This window comes from Polyodon spathula, chromosome 7, assembly GCF_017654505.1.
Source record: "Polyodon spathula isolate WHYD16114869_AA chromosome 7, ASM1765450v1, whole genome shotgun sequence".
Taxonomy (NCBI): Eukaryota; Metazoa; Chordata; class Actinopteri; order Acipenseriformes; family Polyodontidae; genus Polyodon; species Polyodon spathula.
This window is the reverse complement of record NC_054540.1, coordinates 24,089,672-24,112,322: the sequence shown is the minus strand read 5'-3', so window position 1 is coordinate 24,112,322 and position 22,651 is coordinate 24,089,672. Positions and strand designations below refer to the sequence as shown.

Genomic DNA, 22,651 nt, shown 5'->3' with positions numbered 1-22,651 from the left:
AAATGGAACAGTTGAAAAGAAGCTGGATAAATTTGGGGACATCAACTATGCATATGGAAGTGAGAGGTTTGGAATTGAAAAAAGGAAGGAAAAAGTACAAACTATTCCTGGAAAGTCTAGACGGCAGCAGGAGATTGGACGCTTAGTTAGGGAAAGGAGGCAGTTGAGGAAGCAATGGAGAAAAGCAGAACAAAGTCAGAAGGAGGGACTCAATCTCTTACAAAGGGTCATAAAAGATAAGCTTGCAACATTGCGCAGAGTTGAGCTCCTACGGAAACGCTACAACAAGAAAGAGTGTATGAGAACTAACTTTTATAAAGACCAATTCAAATTTGTAAAGAAGATATTCACCAGTGAGAAAAATGGCACACTAAAATCATCTAAGTTTGAGCTGGAAAGATATTTGGAGGAAACACATACAGATTCAAAAAGGCAGGAGCCTATGTCAATTCCTTCAGATATTCCACCTATCAATCCACCGAATACCAAATGGAGGACTGTGCAGCTAAGTGGAAAGTAGAGCAAGCTGTAAAAAAAGCAAGGGCATCATCATCTCGAGGGTCTAATGGAGTTCCATACAGAGTAAACAAAAGTGCTTCTGGAGTTCTATGAATCCTGTGGAAATTGATGAAAGTGGCATGGGAAAAACAGGTACCAAGAGCATGGCTCTAAATCAAGGAGCATCTCTATAATTAAAGGTAAAGTAGTAGATAAAAGGTTCTACATTAATGGTGAGGCAATACCAACAGTGTCCGAAAAGCCAGTGAAAAGTCTAGGGAGATGGCATGATGGGGATCTAAAGGACACAGTTCATGTGGGAGAAGTTAGACAACAAGCGGTGGAAGGGTTGAAGAGCATAGACAGTGGTGCTTTACCAGGCAAACTGAAACTCTGGTGCTTTCAGTTTGGTCTACTGCCAAGATCGCTGTGGCCACTGACTGTGTACATGGTTTCCTTGACAACAGTTGAGAAGCTGGAAGCTTTAATCAGTTTATATGTCAGGAAATGGTTGGGAGTTCAATGCTGCCACTGCAGAGTGGGACATTATGGTAAAGGAATACTGCCGCTACCAATCTCTGCTCTAACCAAGGAGTTTAAGTGAGCCAAAGTCAGACTGGAAATTACATTAGTAGATTCACGTGACAAATGCGTAAAGGAGGCAGCACCTGTGTTGAAAACTGGAAGAAAATGGACGGCAAAGAAAGCTGTGGAAGATGCTAAGGCTGCCCTTCGAATTGGAGATATTATGGGGCAAGTTCAGCATGGAAAAGGAGGTTTTGGTCTCAGTTCAGCTCCTCCTACATGGCGCAAGGCAACCCCGGCTCAATGGAGGATGCTGGTAGTCAATGAGGTGCAAAAGCAGGAGGAGAGGATCAGGTGTGTAAAGGCCGTTTCCCAGACCAAGCAGGGAGAATGGATGAGATGGGAGAGTGTGGAACAAAGCAAGATCAGCTGGCAAGACCTATGGACAATGGAACAGAGCAGGATCAGTTGCCTCATCAGATCAGCATATGATGTTCTCCCATCACCACAGAACCTAAACCTCTGGGTGGGTGAGGATCCCTCATGTCCTTTGTATTCATTACCTGCAACATTAAAGCACATTTCTACAGGATGTAAGGTGGGTCTTAGACAAGGATGGTTTAATTGGCACCATGACCACGTGCTGCGATGTTTGGCCTTAGCATTGGAAGACAAGCGTAACCTGACCAATAAGTTGCCACCATTTCTATCAAAGCATTACACACAAAAGACAATATTCCTCCATCCAGGAGAGCAACCACCAGGAAAAGGTATTAAAATCAAGCCTCGCTCAGGACAACTGGAAGCTGCTAGAGACTGGAAGATGCTCAATGGCTCATTTTTCCACCTGAGATTGCTACCACTAACCTTCAACCAGACATTGTCTTGTTATCTGCATCAGCACATCTTGTTCATCTGGTAGAGTTAACAGTGCCATAGGAAGATGCTGTGGATAAGGCGCATGAGAGAAAGATACTTCGGTATGCTCAACTAGCTGCTGAAGTGGAACAGCGAGGATGGAGAGTCCGAGTTTACCCAGTGGAAGTGGGTTGTTGAGGATTTGTGGCACACTCTACAACCCGGTTTCTCAGAGATGTCGGGTTTAGTGGCCAAGAGTTGCATCGCACAGTGAAGAACTTATCTGAAGCAGCAGAAAGGAGCAGCAACTGGCTGTGGTTGAGAAGAAAAGACTCTGGATGGGGATCTCAAGCACAATAGAAAGAAAGCAACGCTGATGTACAGGTAAGTAAGCTGGGCTGAGCTGAGTGGGGGATGGAGGGGGGTGATGCTGGGATGCCAGAATCACTGTTGATCCCTCTTGAGGTGTCGTTGGGCTAGTCAACGAAACACAAGGATGGAAGGTGCCCACTTGAAGACCCCAGAGATGTACCCTACTTAGCTCCATCCAAACGGTTCTCATGCTGATGCGCTGGGGAGACCGCACCGGGTTGATCCCCGGAGCCAGCATCGCAGCCGTTTTGTGTGCTGATGCGGTGGGGAAGTAAAATGAGCTGATCCCTGGAGCTAGCATTACACTTCAGCAATCCACCAGACGGGAGTATATCTACATCATCAGATGGAAAACAACGCAAATGGATGGAGATGCAGATGGATCACATTAGTTTACTGCAAAGCTATGTCTTAGTTGGTGCTTATTTTGGTGAGAGCAGAGTTCAAATCAGCATGAAGTTCAACATCTACTCTCATGTAATAGAAATCTAACAACCTTGACTTGCATAAAGGATAAACATTGAGTGAAATAGCTCGCATCACTTGATTTTCGAGGTGTGGTATCCGAAGCATAATCAACAAGTACAGAGAAATATCATCTGTAATTGACAAACCCAGGACTGGAAGACCCAAAAAGCTGTCTAACAAGCATGAGCAATACCTGAAGATAATATCCTTAAAGAATAGAAAGAAGACAAGCGTTGAATTGACAACAGAACTGGCAGAAGGCACAGATGTCGTTGCCCATCCATCAACAGTCCAAAGCACCTTTGCCCATTGTTTCATAGTCCAATTTCTGTATTCTTCTGCATATTTTAGCCTTTTAGTCTTGTTCCCCTTTCAGAGGTATTCTTACTGCAACACATCCTTTAATTCCCGATTTCAAAAGTGACCATCAAACTGTTGACTTGATGGACGACACCTGTGCCTTCTGCCGGTTCTGTTAATTCAACGCTTGTCGTCTTTCTATTCCTTAAGGATATTATCTTCTAGTATTGCTCATCCTTGTTAGACAGCTTTTTGGGTCTTCCTGTCCTGGATTTGTCAATTACAGATGATGTTTTTCTGTACTTGTCGATTATGCTTCGGATACCACACCTCGAAAATTGAGTGATGCGAGCTATTTCACTCAGTGTTTATCCTTCTTTATGCAAGTCAAGGTTGTTATAATAGAAAACACTAGTGGAGGCTTTGAGTAACTGTTGATGCTCATAATACAACATGTCTAAGACATTTGAACAGAAGTGTGTGTGTGTGTGTATATATATATATATATATATATATATATATATATATATATTATAAAAAAATAACAAAAATTTTTTTATGAGGAATTGCTGAAACGATCAAAAATGTGTATTCATCTGATGGTAGTTGACCATCAACTTGTGGTGATGTATCGAACGCGAAAGTATTGACCCCCCTTGGCATTTTTCCTATTTTGTTGCCTTACAACCTGGAATTAAAATTGATTTTTATTTGGATTTCATGTAATGGACATACACAAAACAGTCCAAATTGGTGAAGTGAAATGAAAAAAATAACTTGTTTGAAAAAATTCTAAACAATAAATAACGGAAAAGTGGTGCGTGCATATGTATTCACCCCCTTTGCTATTAAGCCTCTAAATAAGATCTGGTGCAACCAATTACCTTCAGAAGTCACATAATTAGTTAAATAAAGTCCACCTGTGTGCAATCTAAGTGTCACATGATCTGTCATATGATCTCAGTATATATACACCTGTTCTGAAAGGCTCCAGAGTCTGCAACACCACTAAGCAAGGGACACCACCAACAAGCGGCACCATGGAGACCAAGGAGTTCTCCAAACAGGTCAGGGACAAAGTTGTGGAGAAGTACAGATCAGGGTTGGGTTATAAAAAATATCTGAAACTTTGAACATCCCATGGAGCACCATTAAAGCCACTATTAAAAAATGGAAAGAATATGGCACCACAACAAACCTGGCAAGAGAGGGCCGCCCACCAAAACTCACAGACCAGGCAAGGAGGGCATTAATCAGAGAGACAACAAAAAGAGACCAAAGATAACCCTGAAGGAGCTGCAAAGCTCCACAGTGGAGATTTGAGTAACTTTAAGCCGTACACTCAACAAAGCTGGGCGTTACGGAAGAGTGGCCAGAAAAAAGCCATTGCTTAAAGAAAAAAACAAGCAAACACGCTTGGGGGTCAATACTTTCGCAAGCCACTGTATGATAGTGTTCTACTATTTGGAAATGCAGCAAACACGTCTGTGCATTTTATACATGCAATATGGTCCTTTGCTGTTTAGATGTACCATAATTTGTGTATTGATTAATGGGACACAGATTGAATAATTGAAGTGCTATGTTTTTCTTACTTATGATCTCATTTATCCCAAATAGTTTAAGATCAGCATTTAAATATACAATTCTGTTACAGTTTAGTTGTTTGTCATCAATACGGGAAACTAAATGCGAACCTCATATCTCACAAACCATTTGTGTGGCAGAAAACCTTCACTTACTCAGCCATGGCCAAGCAAATATGACACATGGACTGTTTCAGGGGAACCAGTGAAAAAAAAAAAAAAAGAGCTATTTTTCCTGGAAACTGCCCCATTCTCCACACATTTGCAATATTCTTTCAGCATGTATTTGACTAGTTATAATGTGCACAACATGCTCCCAGGTAGTGTAGTTAATAATTAGTGCTCAAGCCAGATTGCAGAGCACCACGTACCAATGACACACCACCATCTAGTGCACCGGCGTATTCTTTTTTTGAAAGACGATAACAGTATAGAGTGGGGCTGATGATCCATATTTCTCTGCCACTAAAGCATGAAGATAGATTAGTTTGCCAGACATTTGTACTCCAAAGGTGACCTGTTGGCAACAGGAGGTCAGTAACACAGAACAGTGTCAGTTCTGTTTCAGTAACTTTGTAACAAACAGCCAATTAACTTTCAGTTGCAACAAATTAGCGTACCAAAAACCAAAGCAACACTTTTTGTTTAAACAAAAAGTGTTGCTAAAAAAAACAAACAAACCGCTGTATATGTAGGCTACTTAAGTTCATGTTTGTTACTACTCTGCTAAATGTAAGTTATGTTATCTAGAATGTTAATTGTTAGTGATTAACTTACATTTGTATGACCTTGATTGCTAGCAGAGAACAAATGGCGTAGCCAAGGTTAGATGGAAATGCTGAACGAGAGGACTGCACCAAATAAAACTTCAAACTGTCCTTTTAAAAACTTCCTACAAGTATATCCATTCTTCACAAAACAAAGAACGACAGACACACTGTGAACAATTTTATTTTACTTCGCATTTCATCATTTTTAGCAGCGTGATACAAGTTTAGAAGAGGCATACACATTTCTTATCTGTGACATTAGTGGAAGAAAATGCTGTAATAAAATAGATTATACATAACACTTATTTTGTATTAAAAGTTATACTGAAAATGTTGATTCTCATTTTTAAAAAAAAGCAAGCTCCTTTATATTTCTAACACTGCAGCGCAATTTATTTTCAGAGCTTAAATGCATCCTGAACCTGGAAGGAGCAAAATGCAGAAAAACACCCATGGACCAAGGATGCAAGTGCAGAAAAAAAATGTGTCTTAATGCACTTAGCTGCTTGGTTTACCACACAACAAGACAAGTTAAATCATCTTTAAATTAAAGCAATCTGTACGGCTTTAACATAAAAGCTATGCTCTGCTGACAGCCACACGCACGCACGCACATCATTGTTTTCATTTCTAAAAATAGCTGCAGCCTCCATCGCTTTGCACCAACAGTATTTACTACACAATGTATTATTTCATGCCTTGTACATATTCAAGAAAGCAATTATTTGGAAAAAAAAAACACACACACACACACTTGTGGGCCACCCTATATGATTTTATATCTATCTATCTATAATCTTGCATTAAGGGCCATTTCACACATAGTTAGTTTTCATATTAACCTTGTTCAGTTTGTTTATAAACAAATTAAGTTGGCTTTTGAATTGACTTTTGAATGTAGCCAATTAATATTTCACAGAATAAGGTACAACATCCACTTTAACAGGTCAAAGCATCAGCGCTAAATAAATACATTTACAAACTGTTCTGTCAAGATTATACAACTTTTATCCATCATCCAAAACATGCTTATATTACAGCGAGTGTACAAACATGCACTTGCCTATCCTTGTTCTCCAAACAAATCCTTAAAATGGCATATTAAAAAAAAAAAAAAAATGTAACGGTATATATGCTGTACATTGCCATGTACTATTTTACACATCATCAAAAAAATATTTATTGAACAATTTGTAATTATGTACACAATGTTGTATAAGGCATGAGTCCTGTTTTACGTCATTGTAGAGTTACCCTTCCTGCTTATAAAATGTATCACAATGGATGCTCCAAACAAACTAGAGTACAATCAAGTTATCTGAAGTCATGTCTTATGAACTGCTTTAAAGAACTGCCAGGAATTCCAGGTTTTCTGTCAATGTCAACAGCTTAAAGAACAAACCATGTGGTTCTGGAAAGAACATTCATTCCGAGGACTTTTGTTCATTTTTGGCTCACTTTGATTTTGATTTAAATTGGCTGGCACGTTCTGCAGTCAATATCTGGAAACGGAATTTATATATATATAAAACCACAATGCCTTTTACTGGCAAGCTTGTTTATTGCTTAAAAGTACCTTTAGCAGTATATCATTTTGTGTCAAGTGTCAAAACTTAGTGCACAAACTATAGCTGCAACATGACAGTGGTGTTAAAATTAAGATTTTGTTTTTGCAAACAGAATTATCCTGATCTAAAATTGTATTCTAATACAGTGAATCAAAGGAGGCAGATAACTCTTACCCCAGACAATCAGGGTGATCGAAGACAGTGGTTCTCAAACTGAGGGACGTGTCCCTCAAGGGGAGTGCAGAATGTATCTTGGGGGGGTGGGGGGTGGGGGTGGGGGGTGAGAAGGTTTCAGGAATCCTTAAAAACAATAATAAATTACCGCCAAACCATCTTAAACATATAATTATTTGTTGAAGCAAATCTTACCTCTAAACTCCTGGCATATCAGAGTTTCTAGACAGCACTTTGCATCTGGCTGCTACCTTTTATTTAAGCTTGCATATTATTGGCTGTAGTCTGCTGCCATCTAGTGATGTACGTTGTTTTTTGGCATACTATGTGGTGTGCATATTAGTAAGAGTTGGACACAATCTGTAAACTATTATTTGCAGTGCTAAGTTTGCTCTTAAGATGGATAGGTGGCTGGTTTGTGCACAAAAACAACCCCCTCCAAAAACACAGATAAGAGGAAGGGGAAAGGGGGGGGGGGGCATGGTCCAAAAAGTTTGAGAACAACTGATCTAAGATACACAAGCAGAGGATTAGCCTGGCATCTGTTGATCGATATACTACAGCTTCAAAAGTTGAGTTATTTGAATGGGCAGGCCTGCTTATCCATGTTATAGTTGTTCACATCTATTATTCTTTATGCTTGTTAATGGTTTATTTATTTATTTATTTTTTAAAAGGATGTCACAAAGTAAATTTTGAATTTATGGCAGGCCAAGCTTAAAAAAAAAAAAAAAACCACTACATAAGGCTTTTCAGTTTAACACAAATCAGATAGTGTCAAAAACACCCTTTTCCTGTCCATAAACCAACTTTGATACTTATCGGCCACAACGTCATCAGATTTGGTTAAAATTAAAGTTTCAACTGCAGCTGAATCAACCCCCCATTTCCATGTTTCACTACTGCGCAAACATCAGATATTTAATTGTTTGAAAACTTCTGCCTTCACTAATTGACATGTAATTGCCATGCTCAACACAAAACAAAACAGAAAAAAAAATAGGCACTCAGCTGTATTTTCTGCTTCCTGTACAAATCAATTACATTCCATTAATGCGTGTTTTGGTTGCATCACTGGCTGTCAATAGGCTAACACTGCTTTGTCCCTTGGAAAGCTCATTAGCACTGTATGTTAATTGGAACTCCAGGGAGAGATGTTTAGTTTTTCTCTAGCTTCAGCGCAACACGTTACGACTCAACTGGTACAGACTTCTGTAATACACAGTAACACACTGGCTACTTCAGAGCAGAGTCATGCAGCAATGGAAGAAAGTGATGTGGTGCCTTTGAATATTATTGTTAAAGTCCCAATTGGAGGTACATATATTAATTATACATAGATGCCCTCAGGGTTGAAACCAGAGGAAAGTGGGTTCTGTAGAATCCGCAGGTTACTGGGTAGTTGTCGCGATGAGCTTGGGCGTTTCAAGGAGTTGGTCTGGGCTGTTGACTCTGCATAAAAGAAAAAGGAGACTAGCTAAATGTCTGAAAAAGGTTCAAAAGATTAAGAGACAGATATTAAATAATAATAATAATAATAATAATAATAATAATAATAATAATAACCACAAAAGGAAAATCAATCTAAAGAAACATTTGGAAAGATGAAATCAGGAAGGTGTGCAAAGTATTTCATCCATGACTGTAAAACATTCAGTTCCAAGCATAATAAAGAGTACTTTAATAGTTTGTTTTTTGTGTGTGTGTTTTCACATACATATGTATTTTACTGTGAATGGAACTGTAAAATACACAATACACACTACTGAAAAAACAGTCACTCTCCACTTCTGCCAGCAGGTGTCACTAGGAGGCTGCACTGTGATGTATGAGAAAGTCTATGATACAGCAGTAGTGAAAATCTGCAGAAATATCACTTTGAAGCTTCAACTTTTAAAAACGCACACAAAAAGTAATATTTTATACCATAATTTCGTCTTTCCTATCCTGTTTGGCAGCTTTTGGTTCTTCTCAGACTGGAGCATTATAGGTGATCAAGAGGTGAAATGGACACATGTTTATATACTTTAGGAAACTCCTGCCTAATCAAATCCTGTACTTCCTTCCTGTTGCTGTAGAAAGTAATTTAGCCCAGGGCCAGACGGTGAATCAGTGACAAAGCCTGAGCTCAACACTATATAAACAATTCAGAACACTGACAGTTTCTCTAGCTTAATACTGATACAAAGGCAAAAGGGAAAAAGTGCTGATAATATACAGCTCTTTATAAATAAATAAAAGGTCAGCTAGTTCAAAAAAACAGCACAAAAGCAGATGACCTCATTATGGAAGAAGCACTTTCATTACCTTTCAAAACATACCTTGCTGGAAGGGTACATTTACAAAAAAACAATTAAATTATGGGATCCTTCGAGTGAAACACAGGACTATGAAGTGGTTTACTGAGTCATTCTGAAACTAAAAGCTAAATACAAGGGTGGTTTCATCTGCCTGGAAATGAAAGCAGCAAGCATGCGTAGGGTGCAGCTGACAGTGTACCGTTCTCTAGCGGGGCAGGCTCGTCCTCAGTGGACTCTGCTGGCAGCACTGTCACCTTGGTTCCTGTCTGCTGGATGAACTGCTGTAGGTTCACTTGCCTCAGCTCCTTGGTGAGCTGTTCCAGTTCCTGTTCTTTCTCCTGAAAGGGCGATTCAGAGCAGACGAGACATGAATACTAATACAGCTGTGATCCAGAATGCTCACGACTCCTGACACCCTTGGGTATGTGCAATGTGGCATGTTAGAACATAACTATGAAAACTCACTGCAACAACTGCAGTGCAAGACAATTTCTTGGAAAGTGACAGCTGACAGTGGAATTTAAGCATCCCGGTGCGTTTTAGCATTTTACTGTGTTATTACATACATCACTATGAAAAAAACATCACATGGCTACTCTATACCAACAGGCCAGGTGCCTTCAGCACAGTTTGACATTAACAAAAACTAAATGGTTGTCTGATGCAAGGACAACAACCCCTTTCTTATTGCAGTAGCGGTCCACAAGGCATATCAGGTGAAGATCACATACTGCATACAGGGTTTACTTAGAAGTCAGTTAGATAATTAACTAATAGTTCCACTCAGTATACACAGGGGATGTCAAATAATTGCGAAATAATGTGCACTGTAGCTCAGGAGGTAAGATAGCCTTATTTTACAGTTTGATCCAGACCGAGACTGATCTGGATACAGTATACTCATAAGAGAAATTCTCTTTCTCCTTACAAGTGTAACAGGATGGAGGCTGGGCACATCTCAATGACGGGAAAGGACAGAATCTGTAACGACAGTGTATCACACAGCACCGCCCGTTACAGCTACAAAACTCAGTCGTATCTGAATCTTTAATGACAGCGTATCACACAACACTGATTTTTTTTTACAAAAAAACTCCAATATATTCTATATACACTATTTTGGAAAGGAATCATTTTTCACTCTGGTGGTTATTTTTTTTAGCAGTTATAACAAGCTTGTTTTATTGTGACATTGCGGTGGTCCAGTTAATTGATAATCCGTACAATATACTTCTGGATAATAGAATCTGTACTGTAGTGTAACCAAAATATATAAATCTTACTGCTTGGTTTGAGATAGGACTCCTGTCTATTTGTGCACGTTATACATTATTAAATAATGTTTTAAAAAAAACTAAAAGCATTTTTAGTACAATTAATTATTTTGCATACTTTATTCAACGCATATCCAAGCCGTAGGAGGATTTCAGTGCGGTACGTATTGTATCTGTCCTCCTGTGCAAATAATGATTAAGATGCTTCACAAATCGTCACTAGACTCCAGCGCAGTTAGGTTAATTCACTTCAACAAGTCTTGGCAGATACAATTTTAAGGGCTCAGAAAGTCAGTCTCAATCTGCCAAATACGACAACTTGGACAAACAAAAAAATGGTCTCAGGAGGTTTAAGAAAATTTTATGAATTAAAAGCAAGACAACTGCACAGCTGCAAAATCTCCACAAAACAATTAACCTTCAATAGGGCCAGGTAGGATATCCATTAATTCACGATTTTTTAACTGCAGTTTTATTAGAAAATCTTATGGTTTGGGTATTAGTGCAGTAAAGCAGTCATTTGAAGTAGTTTATCTCTCAAAGTTAACATATAGTTTTTACCTGCAATCTTTTGGCAGCCTGACCCAAAGACCTCTCAACAGCCCTGCAGCCATTCTCCAGCCTGGCAGTGTTCTGGCCCTGGATATCAAGTTCTCCTTTGACTTTGAGAATCTTGGCCTTTACTTCCTCCTCATTGACCTGCTGAGTCACCTGTATTTCCTGCTGGAGCTTCTCGGCCTCGATGCCCGCCTCTATGCTCTGCATCTTGGCCATGTACTCCCGAAGCTTGTCCTCGCACTCCTGGATCCTCTGTTTCAACTCCTGCAGCTGTTCCTTCAGCTGCTTCTCATTTTCCTGCTCTATCTGCAGCTCGTTCTGCCAGAATTCCTCTTCTACGATCTGCACCTCGTTCTTCTTTACCCTCTTCTCCAGCCTCATGATCTCCTCCTCTAGCCCATTGTTATTCCTCTCTGCCCATAAACGTAGCTCCACCTCATGGCTCTCCAGTTGTCTCTCCAGGGCCTGCAGCTTCTCCCTTTGGAGAAGAACCAGCTTGCTCAGCTCCTCGGTTCCGACCTTGGAGGAGTTATTGTTCAACACTCTCTGCTTCATCTCTGTGTCTCTGCTCTTTCCAAATATGTCCATCAGTCCTTTGGCACCTCCAGTAAAAGTTAACGATTTCCGTTTGGGCTCCTTCCTTTTGAGTGACTTGTCGTTCTGAGGCCTGAGTTTGGCTAAGGGTGGGAGGCTCTGTCTGTACAAAGTCCTCTCCGGTATGCGTGCCATGCTGTCAGAAGTAGGCCTCTCACTCAGGGAAGGTCCAGTTCGCTTTAGGATTAGCTGCACGTCGCTGGCGTACTGGCCCCATTTATTCAGGGAGATGATGGGGTTCTCATGTGGGGCCAAGTGTCTCTCTGTGTCCCTCCATTTCTCTATCAGTGTGTATCTTCCAGTCCGACCTGTGGGAAACAAAATATTGTAGTAATCCAAGGCACACAAAAACAAAAATATAGTTTAATTTTAACCAAAGTCATAGCAAACAATACAATAGTAACATTATTTATTTTGTAAAACACATTGTGATTGGGGAAAAAAGAAAAAAAAAAAAAAAACATCTTTTCTGCTTTCAGCAGTTGCATATGTCTACACATACTCGACCTGTAGTGTGGCAGTGTGCTTCCCTTCTTTTCTTCTACTGCTGCTTGCCAATTAATCAAATCTAACCAGTCACGTACCAGGAGAGAGACTGTAGATTTGTGCTTAGAATACTGTGGTTATCATTGTCAAATATGACTAACAAGCATCATTTCCCTCCCTTGGAATGGAACGTAAATGCAAACTAACTGCAAAAATAACAATAGCAGTCACTTATTATTAAGTCTCTTCTACATAAATCTAGGTTTACAGCATACAGTGTGAATCAGGTCAGCAGAGGGAGAGGTATAGATATGGTTCTTCAATGTGCAAGATAAATAATACATCAAATGTAGCAACATTTTTGGTTTCAGGCAACTTGGGTGCTGCTTTGATTGTGGGGTATGTTTTCAACCGAGAGAGATTAAAAGAAAATGATTTCCAAGACCACCAGCTGATGACAAGTGATTTTCGGTCTGTCAGCTCTGATCCTTCACTCTTTACTCACTTGAAAAGGTCTGTTACTGCTGGTTCACTGGCATTTTGCTATCTTGCTTCATGTCAGGCACTGACACAGCAAGACGCATCAGAACTAAACACCATTGGTGGTCATTTCCAACAAGACCAAATGAAGCCCACTATTAAAAGAAAGGGCATGTTGTGCACGACGCTACTTGTGTTCTATAGGAGATCAACTAAGCAAACCCCACATCCTCAAAACCATTATAAAAATCTGAAAAAAGACCATGTCTCTCTGCTGAAGCTGCACAGCGGGTCTCCTTCCAAACCTCAGGGTAAACTAGAAAAAGTGCAATGCGACTAACAAGGGTAATTTGCATTAATGCTGAAATTGTGTCTTTCTATACACACTTAATTCTGTACAAAATGTTTTAAGAAATCTGGTAGGTGATGTTTCCTTCACCAGGTGGCACTTTACATACAAGCCACTTGTACCAGACAACTATTGGAAGCAGCAGCACATTACACAGTATATCTGGATTTATCAGAATATATACAGTGTTACTGTATAGGTGACTACTACAATGACCCCCAACCCATAAATATAAAAATACTAAAATTGTGGTAAACATAATATTTATACATAGGAAATAATTGTATAAGTCCATGTATAAGAAGGCCACCTATCTTTAAAAACTACCCTTGAGCAGTCATGATAGGACTTTATTAGATTAAAATATATAATAAAAGCAAATATTTTACTTGGATGCTGCTCTAGAGTGGCAGTCAAAAACATATCAACTGAATTCAAACAGAACATGTTTTCTATAAAATAAATACATAAAGCATATATTACCAATATCTGAGACGCACTATTGTAGTACAGATTTGTCCTCAATTTTGAAGACTATTGAAAGTCAGCTATAACCACCTGCTCCTCAAAGATCATTAATAAAAAAGCAGGATCTTGGATTTGTTAAGAGTTGATTGGCTGGCATGATGTTTCAACACGCATGCTGGTAGGTGGTGCTTTTACACTTTGTCTTTTCCTTGCTGTCAATTTGAGCCACTCATTTGGCAGGAGTTGTTTGACAGCTAAGCAATGGAACAGTTTGCTGCCGATCCTCAGGAGATGAACAACAGGGTCTAATCACAAGAACTGAACAAGGATTTGAGTGAAACTGGAGTCGTGCTGAGGAAGGAAAGCAACTTCCTTTATTGCATGACCAAACAAAATGTAGTGAAAATCTACAACTAGTTGGGACCAGGGGTTGTAAATTAAGATTATTTTGAAAAAGAAAAAAGTTATATATTTAAATGAAAAAAAGCTTTTACTGAATTTGTTGCGTGCAACTTTTTCACCACAACTTTGTCAAAGATGTTCTGAATTGTGAGACGTCAGTTCTGGAAACATACTAAAAAACTGTCGCATAACAAAGGATTTGAAAAATTCAAATGACAGTACCTGTATTTAATATGAATACAGAGAACAGAAACACACACACACACACAGAGTAAGTGTACAGAATGATTATTATGTTGGTCGAGTGATAGCTCTGGGTTAGTCCTGGAATTGGAAGCCCTGCATTTCTGCTGATGGTTACATTATTGTATCTGAAGGGATTCTGCCTTGTTTTTATCCTTTTGCAATTGGAACTAGGCCCGAAATGAAACCCGTAAAGAGGCTGTGGTTATGGCATGGAGGCCCACTTCCATGGGGCTGGGGGAAACTGGCCTCACAAGCACACAGACACTGGTATTTAGGAAATTAAGAATGGGTTTGAATAACAGGAAATTGATGCTGAGCTCGCCAATCAGAAATGGAAAATACCACTCTCAAGCAATAGCATGTTGTAGTTTCATCTAGAGTCAAACTCTCCAGGAACACCCACTCTCTGAACAGCATCTATATATAAGCCGCTAATCCTATTCTTTTTACTCAAAGCTTAAATCTAAAAGATTATTCTCTATACATCAGACAAGGAAAAACAATAAGGACACCGACTGAGCTAAGGCAGATAAATACCATATCTCCAAAAACATTCTTACCAATAGCTTGAGCAAGCGCAATCACCACCTCCTGGCAGGTTGTGGCTTCAGTTACTCCACAGACGATTCTCTGGACCCCATCTACCCATACTTTCAGCTCCATGATGTACCATTAGATTAGCAAAGTGCTGCCAAACTTCAGCTTTTCAGGGACCACATGTCATTCCTCCATGCCAGGGGACTGTGGGAAGAGCCGCTTCTCTAGCATCCTGCAACTACAGCAAAAAAAAAAAAAAAAAAAAAAAAGTACATGTTACTGCACAAGTATAAAACCAGTGACCACTATAGACTTGCTGGCACTGGACAGTATGTTCAGCAGTTAACACACAATGCCTTTACTATGCAAATGAATGTTTCCAAACCCATGCTGCTTGGCTATCCTATGGCAAACCGACAGTAACTCCATGGGTTTGTTAATAGGAAACATAGCCGTGTGAAATAACTCTGGCTATAGGGAGGATGGACATCTCCAGACCCAATGGCAAACTATGCAAGTGCAGCATTCCCAGTATCAGTGGCAATGCTGCTTGAGCAGCACTAAGAGAGAGAGAGAGAGAGTTCTTGGACTACAAGCACACTCCAAATAACACTTGCTTTTCATTTACAGAAAAAATCATCTTGAATAAATGACATACTTCATTACCAAGCATACAGATACCATTTCAATAACAAATCACTCCAAAAATAGTTTCTGCAAGTCGCCTTGGATAAAGGTGTTTGCTAAATAAACAAATAATAATTAGTTCTAACAACTTCTTCTTATTCATTAATGCAATTCTATGGTCTAAAGAAAACGGTTTCCAGTTTCAAGGAATGTGATCTATACAAGGTTTAATTTTATATATATATATATATATATATATATATATATATATATATATATATATATATATATATATATATATATATATATATATATATATTATATATATATATATATATAGAGAGAGAGAGAGAGAGAGAGAGAGAGAGGAGATCCACTTCTCTGTGGAACACTTTCGACACCTTGTAGAGTCCATGCCCCGACAAATTGAGGCTGTTCTGATGGCAAAAGGGGGTGCAACTCAATATTAGGAAGGTGTCCCGAATGTTCTGTACACTCTGTGTAATATATATAAGCCATCTGTTGGCCTCCATTGTTTTTTTTTAATATTTCTAATATTTATTCACATGTGAACTGAACACTTTTATATTAGAAATTAGTGGCATCATATATCTTGTAATAAAAAACAGGGGGGGGGGGGGGGGGGGGGGGGGTAAAACAACTTTCCACTAGGAAAAATATCCCTGCTGTCAACAGAACTTCTAGCATTTAATGATCCACTATGTCCCCAACAAAAGCCTGAATGTCTATTTTCATTTAAAAAAAAATCTCAGGAGGTTATGGCTGGTGAGAGCACACAACCATCCATTGATCTGGGTTTCATTTCAGTGTCTACAGTGTTACTTTGCATTGTGGAAATAAAATAAAAGAAATAAAAACAACCCACCCCCTAAACTCAATTGTTAAATATCTGCCGATGGAAGCACTCAAACTCTGGCAAATTAATAAACACAGCTATTCATCACATGCCTTACCTTGTTTACAGAATAGCCTCAAGCAAACAATCCTTGCCAAATTCCAAGCACAGCCATAAGGAATTTCATTAGCTTAGAACCTGCTGACACAGTTTTAGTACAAACGTCCAGCTCCCCCCTCAGCCAAACCTTTTTACACATGTTAACAAACAGTGCTGCTATCCACTCACTGCTGTTCTTATATATTCAATATGACAATTTTCCCTTGTATGTATTGTTCACAAGTATACTTATTAAAACTAACAAAAATACAAATAATAATGAAAACAGGATTTGCCGCTTAGCCAGTGGTGTACTGCTGTATTTAAAAGCGAGGGGTCGCGATTATCTACCCCCCACCCCCCTCAACCCTACCATGCCGTCTGCAGTCCCCGTTTCTCCACACGCTCAACAGAACCACATTTTATTAGTAGTAGTTACACTATTTGAAAGGACTACTAATTGATTACAAATTCAGACAATAAGGTAGTGAGGTATTATTGTAAAGCAACTGGACTTACAGCTATTTATATTAAAGATAGATAAATACACAAATACTGTACATATTTTCACAACCAGTTTCATACACTAATAAACACATAATTAAAACGCTGTCATTATTACTATTAATCCTATGCATAACACTCCCCCACTCCCCCTTCTCGTATATTAAATGGTTTGGTCCTTAATCAGCTTGTGTCACTGTACTATTGCAGCCACTTAAGAGCAAATAAGACCGAAGTTTTAAAACAGATGTGCATGCATTTGCAAAAAAAGATGTGTAAGGACACAGGTACCCTTTATTTGCTTATTGCAATTGAGTTTTATCTTTTAAATAAATGTTTAGCTTATTTTAAAATACATTTCTTATATATGTGTCTAAAAATATATATACAAAGATCTGCAATTATTACATTTAATTGTAAAATGCTGACACCTCAACATAGCGTTAATACAGGTTCCCTTCACCTCTCTTGCACATTATTCACACCTGTTGTTCCAGACCAGAAGCACGCTATATTCAAACTCTTTCACTATTTCTCTCTCAAGGGTTTCTTAGGGTTATTGTATTCTTTGCTTACTTGTATGGGTTATACACATGTATATCTCCACATATTAATAGGAGCAAAACAGTTCAATATTCTGCACCTGAAGTACGGAAGCGGTGCTCTCCTTGCGTGGGGGAGTGGACAGCAGCGGTCCCCCGTGACCCCCAGCACTACACCCCTGCTCTTAACCAACTTCTCTCAACACACAGTTTCAACCCCATGCAAGGAACAAACCCACAGCCTGACAATCCAAATGGCAACTGGTTATCTCTTTGGATGGTACTGGGACTATTTAACTGCTGGTTGCCGTTTAGACCTCAAATAGGCCATCTTCCTTGGAATAACAGATCTGGCATGCATTTGTCAGGGGGCAGCTCCCAGTGAGAAGAACATATGTGCAGACACTCTCAGGACTGCATCACAACAAATTCTTTTCATACTTCTTTGCCTTCATTCTGATGTTATTCCACAGACAGATTTCAGTGAGCAACAGAGGAACATTCATGGAGTACTGAAGCAGTTTCACAACTACTACAATTACTAATGAATATAATCCTACTTAAAATGTGTTGGCACAGACTGCTATTTTTAGCATATACAAGAATACACAGCATATGGAATGTGTAGCCAGTTGGTATGATGTAAATATACCTATGACCTCAGCAAATCATAATGGTTGCCATCCAAGTCTTCTGGGTTCAGTCTCTCATTAGGTCATCTATTGCATTCCTGAATCAACATCATCTTAGAATTGTGAAATGGCAAGGGACAGTATTATACTGCACCCAAAAAAAAACAAAAAAAAACACAGTAATTCAATCATTCAGCAGCTTTCAGAAACAGAACATCAAAGGTAACTTGGGAAGGCCAGCAGACTCAAAAAAGATGGAAGACAACCCTGTTTTGCTTTACAGGCAATTAGGTCTGACAGGATTGATCTTAACTTCCCATATATCATTTTTTACTGCAAAATCATTTATAATTTGGAAACATTAAATGAAAGACACATACAAACTGGGGCCACTTTCAAAACCCTACTCTAATCAGGTAAGCTCTATTAGAAGCAGACTTTAATTTACATAGTTTACAACTCTAATGATGACAATTACCTTGGACAATAAGAGGGACAGAGTAGCTATTTAAACATAAAATAACCATTTACCACCCGGGGGTCGTCTCAGAAGTTCAAAACATGCAATTTGTTTTTTTTTTTTTTATTTACTATATATTTGCTTGAATAAATTAAGATATCGATCCACAATGTGCAGTATGTAACATCCCGGCCATAAAACTGATATGACAGGATCCTCATTTGTTGCACTCTGGTATCTTTATTACTCCTGTCAGCAAGAGGATGGCACAGTTTGAGAGCCGATACTGCTCATCAGTCCCGATCTTTTCATCATTATCGCTCCGAGGTCATGCCATTCTGGAGACACTCCATAAATGGCTTTCAATATTATTCAAGCTCCTGTTCCAAGTTCACCTGATCATACCATGCCTCCAGTTTCACTTCCCCCCTGTAATTCCTTTAAGCACAGTACCAAAATTCATTTACAAAAAAAATGTGTTTGTCTGTAATGATGCAAAACATGAAAAGGAATTTTCTAAATGTTTCGACAAATATCTGGAACAGCTTTGCGTCAGGCAAATCAGCCTTCAGCGGGAAGTTAAACATAAAACAGAGCCAGTTTCAGCTGCCTGTGCCAGGTTGCCCTCCTTTTCTGACCAAGTCTCTATCTCGTGGTGCACTAAATCTGTCTCTAGTTCTTTTATTATCCACCGTTGCCAGGCACTGAAGTACTGATGGCATTCAAGCAGGGTGCACTTGGATGCAGATTACGCACCTTGAATACCTCCAGTCTGATGTCTGAAATTCCTTTCCCAAGACTGTGTATACTCTCAGGGCAAGCATAGAGATTCAGAACACAAGGCGGTGACATGGACAGTGTCACTCATGACAGACTGCCCTTCATTATTAAACCTATTTACAGCTACTAGGTTAACTAGAGAGAAAGCATGTCCAAGAAAAGGTTAAGCACACAACATTTGGTACTGCAATACATCAATCCCATCTGTAGCATAATGTCCTAATAATAGTAAAAGGCAAAGGTATGTTGCAAGTTACAAAAACTAACCCCTCACTAGTGTGAGAAGATGCATCACCTGTCCATGAGTCCAAAAGTAATGTACCAGAACGTCCATACCAAGTTTCACCACAAATCAGACGCATGATCTACCCACACATGCACTGTACAGAGGACTTGGTAGGGAATTCCCTGCAATACATTTCCTCATTAAAAACACAAGGTATTTGAAGTTTGTGGCGGAGTGTCCTGCCCCTTTATGTTTATAAGTGTTTTTTGTTGTAGGTAGTGCGTTTAATGTTGGTGTTTATGTATAAACTACACAGGATATAAATATGGGTTTTGAGCACAAGTGTTTAAAATGTATATTTGTATTTAGGCACGAGGATTGCACAGCACTTCACATGCAAGTAAAATAATATGTGAGCATGGGGAATTGCACTTTTATTAATTCACATGCAGTTGCACCGATTCTCCAATTGAATGATTGATTAGCAATCGAGTCTCGATACAGCTGCATAAAAGCTGCATGTTTTCACTCACTCGGGGTTGTGTGTTCGGTGAGTGGAGAACGTGATTGGAGACAGAGGTAAAAATCATGGTAATAGTTAAATATCAGCTCACCGTGTTTGTTTGTGTAGTCCGTTTTGTTTGTCTCTATTTTGGCAAAAGTGCTGTGTCCTGTGTTTTTGTCTTTACAACCTTTTATTTTCTGTCTGTTTTGTTAATAAATACTGAGCGAAACCAATCGCTCAGCTTCACCAAACTCTACCACTCTGTTGTTTATTTCCTGGTTTCTGTCTCTGGTCTGACGTCACCCACCGCAGCCGTCTTTGCGACAAGCTGCACAAGAAAATCAGCAGCCATGTCTGTAGCCCGCTTTAACAGTCTGCAGTCGTCAAAACTCCTATTTGAAATCACTGCCATTGTTATGGAATGTTACCTGGTCACGTGTTACCGTTAGTTTAATTTGACATGTATTTCTTTAGGTATGCTACAGTAGATCCTCCTTAATCTTGCAAACCCTTAGAACTTTTTTTTCTGTGGAAACTTTTTCTTGAAAGACATACAATTGCTTTCAGCTTTAAAAGACATCTGCCCCAATTCGCCAGCATTTGTATTCTGTTTTCTAAAAGAACCTTGCATTGCATGCAAGTCCCAAACCAACATTCATAAAAGTTGTAAAAACCCATTGCATAAGAGGACAAAAGGACACAATTCAGGGTTAAATGCAGTTCAGGAGTTACTCTTAGTCATGCATTTTTTTTTTTTTTTGCTTAAATGTTAAATTCCCCAAACTAGTTTTGTTATTCCACTGATGAACAGCAAACATATACCTTTTGAATGTTACTGCATCTGTGCTTTTTGGAAAACCAAAGGTTTATTTATTTATTTATTTTTTCAAAAATAGAAACATGCCCGAAATATCATACCCAAAGTTTTTAACAATAACTCAAATTCTTGACCTTAATTGCTTTACAGGATTTCTAGAATTTTTTTGCCAAAGAAAACAAAGTAAGGATACTCTGGGCATCAGATAACTTCAGACAGAGACTGACAGACTGAGACTTCCCTCTGTTCTGATTTACTGACTCCATGTTCCTTTAAAATCAGAGTCTAGGCGTCGTTCAGTGCAGTACTTCACAAGTTCACTTGAAGTTAAATTTGCAGTTTTATATGTGTTGGCTTGTTTCAGCTGAATTCTGGTTTACTACACACTTCTATATTTAGCACTGTTAAAAACCAATGGCACATAATTGGAGCTTATGAGGCCTGGTTAAAAAGATGAAGTTAAAAACAGACCAGTTGATGACCACCGACTCCAATAAAAATGGTAGCAAACCCTCATGACACTAGAATAAAAACAATATAAAAACTCTTGGGTGTCCCCTTACTCACTGTTTTACACTCCCAAGTCTTTCCCCAAGGGGCTTGCAAAGGTAACATGGTAATTGTTTTCTCTGGTCACCAAGTAATAAAAACATTCCAAATCAACCAGAAAACAAAGGCAAGCAACACACAAAAAACTTGCAGGTCATGTTAAATCACTAGATTGCAGCATCACTTACGATAACACGCCTGTCACAAACCCATAGCTATGAGATCTTACAGATGCCAGAGGACAGCAACAACGTAAGTCACCAGTGCATGCAAACTGCAGTTATCTTGTCTTAGAAGTAAGTGGCTGAACCCTTATAAAAGTTAACCACAGTATAAGAATAGCGAAAGCATTGTAAAGAACAGCAAGGTATGAAAGCATATTAATAAACATGGCAAAGCAGGGTACACCATGGTAAATGCTTAGCATAACCATGGGAAAAGCATGGTAAAACCACACAAACATTGTGGTAAACTCTTATAAGGGAAATAGGCTCTGATTTAAGAACCTTAAATCAAATGGGTACATATTGTTTTTGTAGTATTGAAGTGATCGGAACAAAATCTGCATTAAAACATTTGAAATTCCACAAGGCCAAACATTGTTCTTCTCAGAACATATTGCACTGATGGTTTCACATACAGTACTACATTCATTAACTGTGGTGTATTTAAAGTGCCACATTAAGGGGTAGTGCACGTTTTAAAAAGCACTGTTTTTAGCAGGACTATTCGTGAAAAATGAGATTTTAATTTTACGTTAGCACAAAAGACAGGGCAGATCTCTGCCAGCAGATCTGCAACGTTTCAAAACCATGGATTGCATGTCGCTTGTTAATGTACTGGACCGATAATGTGTCATTGTGTTTTAATGATGCCATGCTGCAAGCACCCTGTCTGGAGGGTTATTACAGCTTACAGAGCTGCTCCACAGTCTGAACCTTGAACTGGATGGACAGAAGGTTACCTCAAAGAAAGGAAACCCCAGTAATGTCAAGAAATATAGAAACTTCAAGAGTTCAGTGTTTGTAGGGGGTCTGGGGTTTTAACAGAGAATGAACTGTGCAAGATGATATCACTGCACATGTGAATCCCAGCAGTTTACCCAGGAGTTATATTGTTTCCATGTGTGAGCTGCACTACGTGGGCCGATTGGAGCTCTGCTGACAACCAGCAATATAATACCAAGCTATAATAACAGGCAAGGGAAATCTTCAGGAAAAAGAGCAGATTCTAGTCCCGGC

At 39.1% G+C, this 22,651-nt stretch overlaps 1 protein-coding gene across 2 annotated transcripts in view; it reads right to left on the bottom strand.

Annotated features, from left to right (window-relative positions):
• Nucleotides 1-7,281: 7,281 nt before the first annotated feature.
• Nucleotides 7,282-22,651, bottom strand: part of LOC121318387 (ras association domain-containing protein 8-like) — a 41,501-nt gene continuing 26,131 nt past the window's right edge. For both annotated transcript variants that reach the window (XM_041254985.1, XM_041254986.1), the window contains exons 2-5: nucleotides 14,837-15,051; nucleotides 11,255-12,153; nucleotides 9,619-9,757; nucleotides 7,282-8,571 (exon numbers count right to left, since the gene is read on the bottom strand). In XM_041254985.1, the coding sequence (XP_041110919.1) occupies nucleotides 8,450-8,571; nucleotides 9,619-9,757; nucleotides 11,255-12,153; nucleotides 14,837-14,939 (1,263 nt within the window). In that variant the 5' untranslated portion in view covers nucleotides 14,940-15,051 and the 3' untranslated portion in view covers nucleotides 7,282-8,449. The remainder of the gene's footprint in view (nucleotides 8,572-9,618; nucleotides 9,758-11,254; nucleotides 12,154-14,836; nucleotides 15,052-22,651) is intronic.